Genomic DNA, 14,204 nt, shown 5'->3' with positions numbered 1-14,204 from the left:
CTTTGTTGTTTATCAAATCAAATTTTAAAGACATTAAATTATTTTAAAAGATTTAATTAACGTTTCTGAAAATCGGGGTGTTACAGTTTTTGTTATTAATTGACTGAAATGCCCTTCATTGTAATTATCGTTTGTTTATTTTTGATAGTTTTCTATTTTCCATTTTTTTTATTTTGGATATCTTTTCCCTTCCCTATTATTAGTCCGCTAGGATTACTTGTCCCATGTGATCTTATAGATCCCCTTCATTTGGGGCGGAACCAGGATTTCGATACGAGGTGGCACCAATTAGATTCAAGAAAATCGCTAAACCTCGTCCCGCTTTTTCTCTTGATGAGCACCATCACAAAATAAAATGATAAGACCGAGGCACAGCATTCCGCTTTCTTTCCTAACAAGCACCCAAAAACAATGACAAAATAAAATGATAAAACCGAGGCACAGCATTCCGCTTTCTTTCCTAACAAGCACCCAAAAACAATGACAAGTTTTACGAGATGCCAAAGGCAATGGGGCATCCTTCTTTAACCCTACATATATAGAAAGGAGGAGTAATTCGTAATTTATTTATAAAAGTATGAAAATCAAAATGTTTGTGAATTTACTTTACACATTTATTCACACTCACCATAATTCGTAAAAAAAAGGGGCAGGAAAATACTAAATTTTGGAGGGAAATTACGTGCAGTCAAATAACTAATTAAACTTGTGGGAAAAATTACTGGCGATTGAAATACTAAACTTGCGGGAAAACCAGTGGCGGCTCCACCTATTGTAAAGGGTGGTCACTTGAACACTCAAAAATTTTCTTTTGTTAAATAACATGTATTAGTAGTAATTTTTACCCTCTTGAACACCCAATCTAAAGAAAATTGAATCCGGCCCAAAAATCAAACCGCAAATTATGAAAACTCATCGAGTGTGATTGTAATATCTTGTGTATTTTTCTTTTTTTGGATGGCATTGCTGATATTAATAGGGCTTTTTTTTTTCCATATAGTTGTGGTCCAGAGGTAGTACATCGTAAACGTTTTTGAACGCACAATGGAAGAAGGCAAATTAAGCTCACAGTAGTTTGTATACTTTATGGGGAATTTTCTCATACCCTGTACTTTGAATCACTTCCACCCCTTATACTATGTACTAAAGTGAAACGCTTAGTTATTCCATTAGAATTGACGAGAAAGTGGTTTTTTGCACTTGCGGCATTTTCCCTTCTAAATACGCTTTTAAAATTTCTATATTGACCTTAAAAGCCATTACATGTTATACAGAGCTTCATTGGCCAAAAAATTTCCTCTCATTTCTCTTGTCCTTACTCTCTCTCTCCCATTGTAGTTGTGACGTCCAGCCCAATACAAATGCATTTCATTTCATGAAATTCAAAATTAAACCGATTAAGGATTTACCCCATATTACTTTAGTCCCAGGAAATTAGTCAAAACTAATAACGTGTCAGTAAAAAAGAAATGAGAATGAATAATATATAGTATACCAGTATATAGAGGTTAAAATTCAAAATAAATAAGTGTAAGATTTATTAGTCAAACCTCCATGCAGCATAAGTCCAAGAACAAATTTTAAAATTTAAGTTAATAAGGTTTTTTTAGTACTGTTATTTTTATATTTGTATGTCCTTCCTATGAAAAACCTCATTACAACTTTTATTAATATTTGATAGCAAACAACATCAAGTCCAATTTAAATTAGTGAAAAACTCTCAAAACTATCATAGCCATTAGAAAATTTAACCACGGTCTTCGAATATCGAGAAAACTCTTGAAAATTTTAAAAATTTGTGAGACGTTGCCCTCGTCATATGGGCAATGGATCAAAATTAACAATTAGAATTGACGCCATTAAATCTCGACTTTGGTTAATAGTACCATGTATATTCTAGGTCAAAATTGTATGGGCTAACCTTTAATTTGGCTAACTTTTAAGTTCAGCAAATGAAAGGCACATATATTGGGCTGCAAGTCATAGCTACAATGGGAAAGAAAGAGAGTTAGAAATAAAAGAGTGAGAGAAAGAGAGTTAGGAACTTAGGATGCTTTGTTTTTTGGCCAAAAAGTCTTTAACTAACTTGTAAATGGTTTTTAAGGTCAGTAAAGGAATTTTAAAAACTTATTTGGTGGAGAAAATGCCACAAAATGTGCAAAAGTATGCTTTTTCGTCAATTTAAATGGAATAAGTAACAGTCTCACTTGAATCCATAGTGCAAGGGGTGTAGGTCTTTACAAATATAGTTAAGGGGCATCTCTGCAATTCACTCAAAATATAGGAGGGTGTAAGTGAAAATCCCCCTATATTTGCATTTAACGTGTTTCTTTGTATTTAACGTGCTCTAGATCTGTGCTTTTTCTTTTCTTTTTTACTATTTTTGAAACGGAGGAGGCACGTGCCACGCTCCCCTCTACATAGTTCCACCCCTGTCCTTCGTTAGTTACCAGCCAACCAAATGGGCCATAATGTTTTACTACAAAATTTATCAACTAACTCATATTGTATGAATGAAGTATTTTTTGGAGTCGCCACCATAATAGAATTACGGTGGACGACAAGGTAATCTTTAAGCCACTCTCAAATAGAATGACTTACAGTTTGGAATACTTCCAAATGACATGAAATACTGAAGGCCTGACTTTACTCAATGACTATCAGATCAAAAGTTTAATACTAACCAAAAGTTGAGACACCAACCTACAAAGACCCACCTCTCTATATTAACAAGCATGAAGCATCTGCTTAAATACAAAGAACTGCTGATGGATAAGACTGTGCGTCCAAAAGTGTCTTTAACGGCTCAGATTTAAAGAGTGTTTATGATTATTATTTTTTTAAAAACACCCCTTTAAATCTGAGTCGTCCAAAACACTTTTAGACAGTCCAGATGCACCAAGTAACCGAACTGGTTCGAAGCAAATGGACGGGATCCGCCTCCAAAAAAAATCAGCTCAATACAATTATTACCTATAAGTACTCGATCTAATTATCTAATTTTCAGTCAAGTTTTTGGATGAATAAAAAGTTAGATGATCAGATCGAGCATTCATAGGTATCAGATTGAACTGATTTTTAACGGAACCGTTAAAAAAAGTTAATGAATGGCTCAGATCGTTTGTGTTACTCGTAGTAAACCCCACATTGCGATCTGTGCTCGAATTGTCTGTGTGGACAAACTTTCTGTTATACCAACTCTACGGGCGATAGTTACACAACCATCAGAATGACACACTTCCTCCACAAAATCCCACATCCTTCCAAAATAATACTCCCTCCGCCCAAATTACGTGCACGGTTTGTGAAATCATAACTTAAAAATAATAGTAAATTTTTTAAGGATAAATCATAAATCGAAATAACTCATTAATACAGTATCTATTAAATTGTTGAAATTGTTCTGAACTGTCCTCGGAAAATTTGTAAGATTGTTTTTCGGTTCTCGTTTTGCCAACCCAACAAACATTTTGGGATAGAGGAAGCATGTAGAAGTTTCACACAATCATAAAAGACCCAGAAATACAAAAGGGGAGTGAATTTGCCACTCTCCCAATTATTAACCGTAGAGTGGCAAAATCAATATGGGTTGATTTTGCCACCCCCGAATTGTTAACTTTTGGGGAGTGGCAAAATCAATATGAGTTGATTTTGCACTCGAGTGCCATAAACAATTTGGAGAGGGACAAAATCACTCTCCATACAAAATTCCTATATTTAATGTCATCGCCATGGAAAAGTTTATCGTTAGGACGAAACATTACATCTAGGGGGCAGTTGTCAGAAAATCAAAACCCAATCACATCAAGAAAGCAATGCTAGGGGGTGAACTCAACTCTATGTAATGTCACAGACCGATGCTTAATTGAAATCCTTCAATCATGAACCACTGGTAGCTTCAGCAGCTTTTTTCTCTTTTTGTTTCTCCCTTTTTTTCATATTCTTCAACGCATTCTTGCTCATTTCTCTGAACGAAAGGGAAGGACAAACATCAAACATTCACAATGGCAACCAAAACTCAACATATCGATATCGATCGATCGAGAGAGAGAGAGAGAGAACTTACTGTGTAGGGCCTCGTCCAAATAACTGTCATTAGTATCAATATCATCAGAAACAGATTAAGGAGCGAAAAGAACAAGGAACAACAAGAGAAAATGGATGATCAAAAAAAATAACAAGAGAAAATGCAAAAAAATAAAAAAAATAAAAAAAATAAAAAAAGTAGAATCTGGAAACCACATGTTGAAAATTTGAAGGTTGAAGTTGCAAATTACCCTTGTGCAATTCAACATACATCAATGCAATGAAGTTGAAAGAGTTCAGAAGAAACTTATAACAAATCCAGGTGGAAACGGTTGCTGGTTCACAAAATGTTTATAGCCCCTCTTGATTTCAGGAGGTCAAAACAAGAGAAGCCTGGATGTAGTCCTATAGCAGTTGGTTACCTGCTGTACCTCAATCCATGTAGACGAGGCCTCCACCTCTACAGTTCCCGTTCCGCTAAGGTTTTTATTTTTGAAGAACTTATTTTCCACTTTACAAGACAGGTCATTCTCTCACAATACATCATCTTTAATTCAAAAAATAAGTACTTATTTGAAAAATAAGTAGTACTTATTTTAGTTAGTGGAACACACCCTAGTCAAACACTATTACGCAGTGAAGGAGATTACTGTATTCCTATTTCCTAATTAATGTCACAAGGAATAAGTACCAACAGAATAGAACGAAATTTCCTCTGACTGAAACATGGAACCCCAATGATGAGGGATAAGGGGTACAGTTTTTACCATTCCATTAACAATGTTAACCAGAGCTTACCAAACCAAACTAAGCCTTTGTCCTAATTAATTGGGATCATCTATCTGAATATTTGTTCGCAGATCAATGAAATTTGTTAAATATGTATCCTTTATTTATGACGGCATTCCGTATTTGAGCATCCCCATTGTAATAAGCAAATGGATGTGGATAAGCAAATTTAACAACAATACTCAAAAAACACCCCATATTGTAATAAGTTACAAGTCTTTTAGCAAATAACCAAATTCCACCCTTTTCATAACCAAACTTAACAACTTCTACCAATAATCAAAACTCAATAACCAAACTCAAAACTCAAAAACTCCCCACATTGGAATCGTCTCATCGAGACGAATAATTTGGTATGGTCGGATGTATGATTGGAACTCGTTTGCGATTGGACAAATGTGCATTGTGTATTGTGGTGGGTTTTTTGGTTAGGGATGCAAAAATAACCAATGTAGAGGTAGAGGTTATTAAGTTTGATTATGGACTAAATGAATAATCAAATGCTGACATGGCACATTTTGATTATTGGTTTTGATTATTACCATTGCGGATGCTCTTAGTTTAGACCGTCCCGTCCTCGTAGGGCCTAGAATTTCCATTAACTGTTGCATATACTGCTCTCTGTTGTATGTGACCGAACCATCTTAGTTACTTTCTATCAACTTATTTTCAATAGTGCTATCCCTGCCAAGTCACAAATGTTTTCATTTCTATACGCCGTAACCCCCTCATTCATCTTATTTATCTGGTCTCTTAGCTGCCCACAATTTCGATATTCACGGTGGCCGTAACGTCATTCTATAAAATAAACTTCTTCCAATTTATAGGTACCAATCTATGCATACACCAGAAGCACCCCTCCAATTAAGCCTATCTACTTTGATCATATGAGTACATCATCTGCAATCTCTGCATCCTTGTAGAAAATCGAACCTTTAAAACAAAAAACTTCACCTAAAGGTAGCTTATGATATTGACTCTTTACTTCTTCGTTGTTGACACTCCTATTGCTACTAAATAAGTATTGCAATTATCATATGTACTTAACCTTTTTTTCACTCCAATGCCTCCCTCCAGATTTCTGATTAACTCCCTTAGTTTCATCTAGTAAGACAAAATCATTTGTGAACAACATCCACCATGAAACTATTTAGTTATTTTATCCATATCTAAGGACTCCTAGAGTCTCAAAGCTGATTTCAAAGGTGCAAGCCATTGAAATTAGTGAACCCAGTTAAAAAGAAATCAGGACTAGCGGTATGCATACCTCAGCCTGAATGGCCTCTGCAGTCTTAGCATGAGGTGGACGGTATGCAGCAGGTTTCTGTGGAGTGTTAGCCGAGGTAGATTTTGCCGAGGGGTTGGAGGATTTTGACCCTTGTCCTGAAGATAATAAGCCTCTTCAGTTGCCCAAGTATTGACTTTCATAAAAACTGAAGATAAGAATCCGTATAGCTATTTAAAACGAGAGAAAAAAAAACCTTGTTTTTTGTTTTCTTCAATCTTCAAAGAATCAACAGACTTGACAAGTTCTGCAATATTGCCAAAGCTATATGGAGATTCTGGTTTCCATTCAGCCTGAATAGATAGTTGGCAGCAAATATAACGGAGTTGGAAGAAGGAAGCAGATTAAGGATTTGATTAGGAAAATATCAATAAGAAAACTGACCTGATACAGTTTGTCAAACATCTGCTTGAAGTACAATGATCCATTGTGGTGAAAAATCTTAATCCTTCAAAAAGAAGAGAAAACAAAGCAGACTATCAGCAAAAATATTCACTTACAGCAAGACTAACACCTCAAACTGTCTTGAAGTCTACAAAAATCCACATTTACTATTACAAGGTTTTTCCATACTTGTAGGCATTGTTTGATTACATGGTCAATGTAAAAAACTGTGGAGTGTATTGATCATGAGTATCAAAATATTCTGACACGTGACGCTGAAGTTACAGGAGTACCTTCCTTAAATTTTCATTTCAGTATTCTCAAATTTGGTCATCAACGACATACTGATTAACTGAGTGAAACTATTTTATGGGTGACCCATCAGAAAGTCTCTCACCAACTCAACCACCAAAATCGGAACCATAGATGTGCCATCCAAGTGGATTGTTAAATCACTTACGTAGTTTGGAACAGTGACCTATCAGAAAGTCTCTCACCAGCTCAACCACCAAAATCGTATGTATAGATATGCCATCCAAACGGATTTTTAACCCACTAATAGTATAGCTCATACCCAAAGGAAAAAAAAAAAGATCGTTGAAATAACTACTCTCGATGATTTGAAGCCTGATCTATGGATTGCAATTTCAGATTCAAGTAACCCCTCTGGAGTCTGGAAATTAGTGACCATCGGTAAAGTATTTTCTATTTAAAAACACAGTAAAACAGTGATTAATGACGTTTAAAGACACTCTTGCTCAAGCACCAAATCAACAATCAGTTAACGATCGATATACCCATTGTCAACTTGTAGTCTTGGAGCTGTTGTGGCAGTCATGAAATAGCAACCATCGGGAGACCATTCACTTGTTACTGACCATTCAGCCTTAGTAGTCCCAAGCTGCCTTTTCTCCATATAGTCCCAAAAAGCCTGAACAATGCAAATAGCTTGAACATGAAATAGAAAATTTTAAAAATGTTTTACTGGGGGAGTAGCAGTGGAGTTATTATGACATGATGTGGCAAAGTGAAAGATACATCTTTACCCTCAATATGCATTTTAGCGCACAAGAAGCTGCAATAGTAGATGAGGACTTGAGCCCATTTGCCCAAAAAAAAAAAAAACCCAGAAAAAGCAGAAGAAGACTGATGAAAAACTCACAGAGAGATTGTTGGAATTAAAGAGGAGTTATGAAGGATAGATAATAGATTTTTAGTCGTTGCAACAGTGTCCGACATGTGTGCCTTGGACACACCGTGTAGTATCTCTTTATCATCAATGTTTTCGTTCGAAACGTTTGGAATGGCAGACAAGTGTTCTGAGTTGTTCCGACAATAAAGACAATGCTTGTGAGTAGTTCCTCTTTTGTTGTGCTTAGACTATTGAGTTTTATAGTGTGCCATGAATTTTGTTTAGTCATGCATAGAAACGCATTTACACATTCAACTAGTGTCATCTTTTATTGGAGATAGGTGTTTTTGTGTGTGTAGTAATTGATAACTATATAACTTACAAGTTTTTTCGTTGTATCCATGCATACTGATGTTAAAAAATTGTGGTACTTCGTACTCAAATTTTGTCTGTCTACACATTAGGAGAGGAGCAATATTGTACCATGAAAGGCCCAAGATCACCATACTTATCTCTGTTTCCGAATTAAAATCAAATCACACAAGATTGCTCCGATAAGCCAAATGAGAAAGGAAAGGAAAACCTAGTGCACGCACTCGAAATGCAGGTAATAGTACTAATGAAGCATTCAAATTCGATAAGAACATGAAGTTATTAGTAAACTTTTTGTATCAGAAAATGAGGATGGACATTGGACACCAATAACCTAAATTAGTGCATATCTATTAGCATCTTCTATATAATTATGTTCTGCCACTATAGAGTGAATTCTTGTAGTCTCATCCAGACTTCAGCTTTCGTACGTTAACAAGCTTTTGGTGGATAGGTGTTTTGTCGACAACCACACTTTTCATACACACCTAAAAACGTGTATGACACTTTACCATTGGGGCTTTCATAAAAAAACAATCAATAATGCCACACTTACTAACACAACGACACTTGTGGAACCCACCAAGGCGTCCTATGCGATGAATCTATCCATAGTAACAATGACCTGCATGTTAGGAAACTGCTCTATTTCTAATCCTAGGAATCTCATCTACCATAGAAAATCTGGAATCAGTCATCTTTTAGAAAATAATTACAAGCATAATAAGACAAAAACCGAAGCCTCCAAATTTAAGGAATTACTACTAGAACAGAAGCAGCAATTCGTAGCAAATAAGGCTTCGAATGAGAATGTTCACAAACTGTGATCCAGAGGACGTCAAAGCCACACATTGCAGTCAGAAATTATCAACATACCATATCACCAGGTAAGTTTCCAAAGCCAGCCAAGCATAGAACTATAGAGCAGTTGAATTAAGGCCACAACTAAAAATAGTAGAAACTAGAGAAAAATAGGCGGCCAACAGCCCAACATGTCCTTGCTAGATACGTAAGTTACAATAAAGCAAAAAAAATGTCTTTTTCCATCAAAGGATACACTTCCCTTTTGGATTCCATCTGACTGTATTGTAAGGGCCTGTTCCGAGCTCAAGAAGAGGATTACACTTCTTGTCAAACACTGTTGCCTTGGCAGGCATAACTGAAGAATGTCAAGGAATGCTAACATATGCCAATTGCCAAGTATCAAAATCAGATTACGAGAGGCAGAGTTGCAGTGAATAACCTAAGATAATTATCCCAATTCCCCTCATTAATCCTCTAAAACTTTCAGTAACAACACCAACCCAGTCTACCACTAAATGCAGACTTAAGTGTAGGCTGTGTAGCATCTGAGACTCATATGTGAACAAGTGGATCCATATTGCGATAAACACCCCTGAAGAGAAATAGGCAACAAGACCCAGTTCGTTTTGGGATTTTGGATTTGGATTTGGATTTGGATTTGGATTTGTAGGTAATGAGTGTAGAGAGAAATAGAGTAATGATTAGAAATAGGGGTAATGATTGGAGAGAGATAGAGAGAAAAATGAGAGTAATGATTGGAGAGAAATAGGATAGTGATTAGAATCCAGAATCCAAAATCCAAAATCCAAAACCCCAAAACGAACGGGGTCCAAATGATTTCAACGCGAACTAGTCTCAACTCCTTTGGGGGTGTTTTACTCCATAATTATTGGCAGGGAAGCCTTTACAAACAAATAGCAAGATGATAAAATAGAATACTTAAAAACACAAAACATTTCAGGTTCCTTTAAAAGATAGGCTCCAATAATTTGACTATAGTTGCATCAGACGTAAGATGATCATGGAGGTCTATGCACTCCTGTTGCTCTCAAGTAATTGCCTGCTTGACAATTTACATCTTTTGCTAAATTCGAACTTCAATAGCTCACACTAATATGCTAGAAGAAGAAGGATACATCCATAAACAGCGGCAAATTCTGAACCAGAACATGACCATTGCACATCATGGACAGGCCCTTCTTTACCTGCCAAATACTCCAAGCATCAAATGATTAAAGACAAACCTAATGATACGGAACAAGGGAATAATTTGTTGGGAGTGGGGAGAGGAACATACTTAGTGGTACAACTCCTTCATGAGTCCCATCTGTTGTCAAATAGTTCAACTTTGATTCTCCATAGTAACTCTGGTTGGTTTTATCAACATCTGATTGCACTACGACTAGGAGCCCCGTAGAACCAGAGTTCCAATTCAGCTGCACTGTTGAACATCGGAAGAAACTCCTTCGGGCAACAGGTTGACTCTGTGAATCCTTTCCACAAACAAATATCTGGACACTGGCAGGGATCCCCTACAAGAACACATTGATCAGCAGAAGGAACATAACCAAATTCCTAATCCTTGATACAGCTTAGAGAAAGGTCCGTGAAGGGGTTCCTTCAATGGAATGAGGAATGTCAGAATATGAGATCAATATGAATCTATTTCATATTCTTTGAGGAAATAAATTTTCGGCTCCAACTTCTAGCAAAAATTAAAGATGTCAATAATTGGATACATTCAGTCAACTTCAAAATGTTATATATTCCCACAATAATTCATTCTTCAAAATTGTCTTGCTTTAGGAAGTTTACAGCACTTGTTAAGAAATTTAGAACACGCAACCTCATATATGTTCGAAACATGACTAACTAAAATACAAACCTAAAGACCACATACAAACACCAACTCCTCAGCAAATTCATGAGCTAAAAATCTTTGCATAGTTCTGAACTTCTAGTCCAGAGAGTGGCCTGATTTTGGAAGTCCATAGGATATTATCATCTATAGTGAGAAAAAAACTTTACACATCCTTGAAAAAGGTTAAATACAGATCAGCATAGATCTGCACCTACTTTTTTCTTCCCTCAATGTTCTAAAACTCGGTACTCGGTACTCGTTTGGCCGGCCACCTTGTACCTTGTAGGCTGAGTACTTGGCGAGTAGAAATTACTTGGATTTTTTTTTTATATGTTCCCCAAATGATATTCATAATGCATAATGAGAAGTTTAATGTTCATAGTTCAAACCAAATGAAACTAAGTACAAAATTACTAGTCCATTGCAAAGTTTAACGTTCAAACCAAATGAAACCAAGTACGAAATTAATAGTCAATTACAAAGTTCAATGTTCAAACCAAATGAAACGAAGTACGAAATTAGTAGTCAATTATTCCTCCTCTTCTTCTCCATATCCCTCCATAACTTGGTCTCCATCAGATTCAAACTCAAAATCCTCATCTACCTCCTCTTCGGTATCATCTTCCGACACAAACCCTTCAAATTTAACATATTATGTATTTTACCCCATTTCTTCAGTTTTTTTTCGATTTTCTCCCACTTCCGAGTAATCTCATTTTACCGAGTAATCGGTACTCGCCGGGTACTCACCGAGTAATTCCCACCGAGTAGCCCTAACTCTACTCGGCTAGGCACCGAGTACTCGCTGAGTATTTCCGAGTTTTAGAACACTATCTTCCCTTAATAACTTAATAGAAAATATGGAGCTATGAATGACAAACCTTAGATTCTGGAACAAACACCGCCACATGGGTTCCAGGACTCTTCGAAAGCTCCACAGCAGCAACTCCAGGAATCCTGAGCCGATTCACAATTCCTTTAGAAAAATCCCCCGTGTCAAAAAATTGTATCTCATTGGTTGCCATGCGACATGCAACAGCTTCATCAGAGCTAAATCGTATTGAGGGCCTGAAGAGCACAACAATCAAATGATTAAAAATATAAAAGGAAATCAAACACCAAGTTAAGTAGTAAAAAACAAAAAGCCAAAAGCCAAAATAAATATAATACCTCCCTTATTACACATACCATGTGGTTTTCGTCATGTTCTTCTGGAACAGATGATAAACGGATTCTCCAGTCTCCGTCTTCCATAAGATCACATTCTTTTCCTGTGGCGATGAGGCTTTCTGGAAAGTTTGAAGGTAAGTTCCACTTGGGGACAGAGTGGCTCCAAGAATGTTGGGGACTTCAAAGGACCTTAGCTCTTTGGAGCTTTTGCAATCATATATGCTAATTACAGAGTCAGATTTCATGACCATTAGTTTGCATCCATCTTCACTAAACTTTGCATTACTGCAAGGGATTCTTTCGAGCTTGATGCCGGGTTGACCATTGCTGTAAGGAGGACCGGTCCAAACAGTGAAACCATCTGGTCCTCTAACTGGGACAAATGAGACTATGAGAACAAGAAAATTAAAGAAAATGGTTAGCATATTAAACTAATGCTAACGTAGTCGGGTAACATTACCTAAAATCTCCAAAGAAGGAGATGTGTCCACAACTGCCATTACAGGCCCGTAGACGGTTATCTGAAAATAAGGGGGAAATCAGTTATCCGCAGACTCCAAGCCTCCAACAAATCTTCAGTGCTCTACACCATTTTAGATCCAGTCTTCATTTACTTACCAAGTGCAGAAGCATGAAGAAAATTCTACTAAGATAATTACTAACCAAGAAACAGTAACTGTGCCAGGAAAAAACCGAACTCATCTCAGAGAAAGAAAAGAGAACACAATGACGCTAATGACCTTGTTTTAAACTATATATTAAACTTATCTTATCAAGTAGCAGAATTGGAATTGGCACCCAGGATGACTATTTCTTTGAAATATGTAAGAATCAGAGTTCGACTATTAGATTGACATGGGATTCTGTGGTAAAAGAAAATGATACTAAATATCAAATTTAACTAAACACAGCCCCTTACATGGCTGAGTGGTAAATAGGATCCGTGCAGCTGAACCCAAATTGATTGAGACATAAGAATTAATCGTTGTTGGTTTAGTAATCGGAGTTCACTAAAAACATCATCAGTTATCAAGGTGCGAATTGGAGAATAGGATTATACCCTCTACATTATGCTAATTATATGTTAAAAGTCTAAAACTAAAAAGAATAAAAGAGGACCTAAATGGGTATTTGATGGTTTGAAATATCGGTGATACGTAACGGTGTCAGCCGATAGTATAGGTAGACGGTAGGTACTAGGTACCATCATACCGTATTTGAATTTGGCCGATATTGCAGTGTGAAGGAAAATAGCATATGTAACACAGTAACAGTGTTACGCAAGGGTATCGGGCGATACGTACTGGCAGTAATGGACCAATATGGTAGCCGTAATTTTTTCCTATGTTGTGGTGAAATTTTAAAAAAATTCACGTCTCTGTTTGCCGATACCTTTACCGCTACGAATATAACACCCCGAAACCCTGACATTGCAACCACTATCGTTACGGTGACTGACGCCAATATTGCGAGCCCCCCCCCCCCCCCCCCCCCCCCCCCCCCCTCCCCCCTCCCCTTTTCCCTTTCTCCTTGTTTTGGCAGCTTTACTGTGTATCGAATTGGAATTGGGTAATTTCCTTCATCATATTTACGCGCCTGCTATAAACGAATTCTATACACTTAAAGGAATAATCATAATGGAATTAAACTAATGAAGAACTTTTTTTCCAATTTGATCGGCATGCATTGTATAATTGAGAGCACTAGGAAGAAAATCAAAATACAAAGCAACAAAATCACGTAGAAACTACTCGGTACAATCAAATCCAACCACACAGTACTACAAATACTGAAACATTTCCGACCAAATACCTATACGAATACCGACACGTGCAGATCAGCAAGTGGAGTAAAACCCTAAAAGACGATAACTTCAAACAGAAACAAACTAAACCCTTTCAGTTATCATAGATAATTGGGGCGTTTTTAGATAGAGAATGAATGCCTGAGAGAGAGAGAGAGAGAGAGAGAGAAAGAAGCTTATTACCAAAGGAGTGCTCGAGACTGTCCAGCGTTGCCGTCCGGCGGACACAATTGACTGCGCACACAATTGACACTTCTTACAAGGAATGGGCCTTTACGAGCCGGAAAGAGGAATGCACCAGCGATAATCCAGGCCCATCTGTCTACGGCATAATGGGAGGCCGATTTCGAATAAGTGGGTTTTATTCATGGGTCAAAGGCAAACTCGGACTTGGTTGGTTCAGGATCCGGCTATGATGCCTGAGTCCGGTTTGGGGTGCACATGCCCCCATTTTCCCTCAACGGTTAGATCTCCCATTTTCAATTTGAAACCATTTGTTTAATTCCACTTATTTTAGTAAGTGTGGTCATGCATTAATGCAACTCCAATACATTATAGCCATACATTGCAATAAGTG

General features: G+C 37.0%; 1 protein-coding gene across 7 annotated transcripts; it reads right to left on the bottom strand.

Moving 5' to 3' along the window:
- Positions 1-3,662: 3,662 nt before the first annotated feature.
- On the bottom strand, positions 3,663-14,097 carry LOC131322327 (eukaryotic translation initiation factor 2A). 7 transcript variants are annotated; one of them, XM_058353620.1, is made up of 14 exons: positions 13,811-14,097; positions 12,284-12,406; positions 11,842-12,196; positions 11,535-11,721; positions 10,090-10,324; positions 9,929-9,997; positions 9,046-9,147; positions 8,865-8,905; positions 7,282-7,415; positions 6,485-6,548; positions 6,297-6,393; positions 6,083-6,198; positions 4,067-4,089; positions 3,663-3,967 (listed from the first exon to the last, which is right to left on the bottom strand). In XM_058353620.1, the coding sequence occupies exons 2-14, from the start codon at positions 12,321-12,323 to the stop codon at positions 3,880-3,882; spliced, it is 1,551 nt and encodes a 516-aa protein (XP_058209603.1). In that variant the 5' UTR covers positions 12,324-12,406; positions 13,811-14,097; the 3' UTR covers positions 3,663-3,879. The 7 variants fall into 7 exon arrangements, with proteins under 7 accessions (XP_058209603.1, XP_058209605.1, XP_058209607.1 ...); XM_058353622.1 differs by having other exon boundaries at positions 12,284-12,344; positions 13,811-14,075; XM_058353624.1 differs by having other exon boundaries at positions 12,284-12,436; positions 13,811-14,074.
- Positions 14,098-14,204: the final 107 nt, after the last annotated feature.

The sequence above is a fragment of the Rhododendron vialii genome, chromosome 4a, assembly GCF_030253575.1.
Source record: "Rhododendron vialii isolate Sample 1 chromosome 4a, ASM3025357v1".
In the NCBI taxonomy this organism is placed as follows: Eukaryota; Viridiplantae; Streptophyta; class Magnoliopsida; order Ericales; family Ericaceae; genus Rhododendron; species Rhododendron vialii.
The sequence above is the reverse complement of the archived record's forward strand: the minus strand, read 5'-3'. Positions and strand labels throughout refer to the sequence as shown.

Excerpts from the sequence above, each read along its gene's own strand:
- LOC131322327 (XM_058353620.1), bottom strand. The coding sequence starts at position 12,323 with ATGGCAGTTGTGGACACATCTCCTTCTTTGGAGATTTTAG. Across the intron at positions 12,197-12,283 it reads TCCTTCTTTGGAGATTTTAG|TTAGAGGACCAGATGGTTTC; the intron begins GTAATGTTACCC and ends CATTTGTCCCAG. Across the intron at positions 9,998-10,089 it reads TGAAGGAGTTGTACCACTAA|GTAAAGAAGGGCCTGTCCAT; the intron begins GTATGTTCCTCT and ends AGTATTTGGCAG.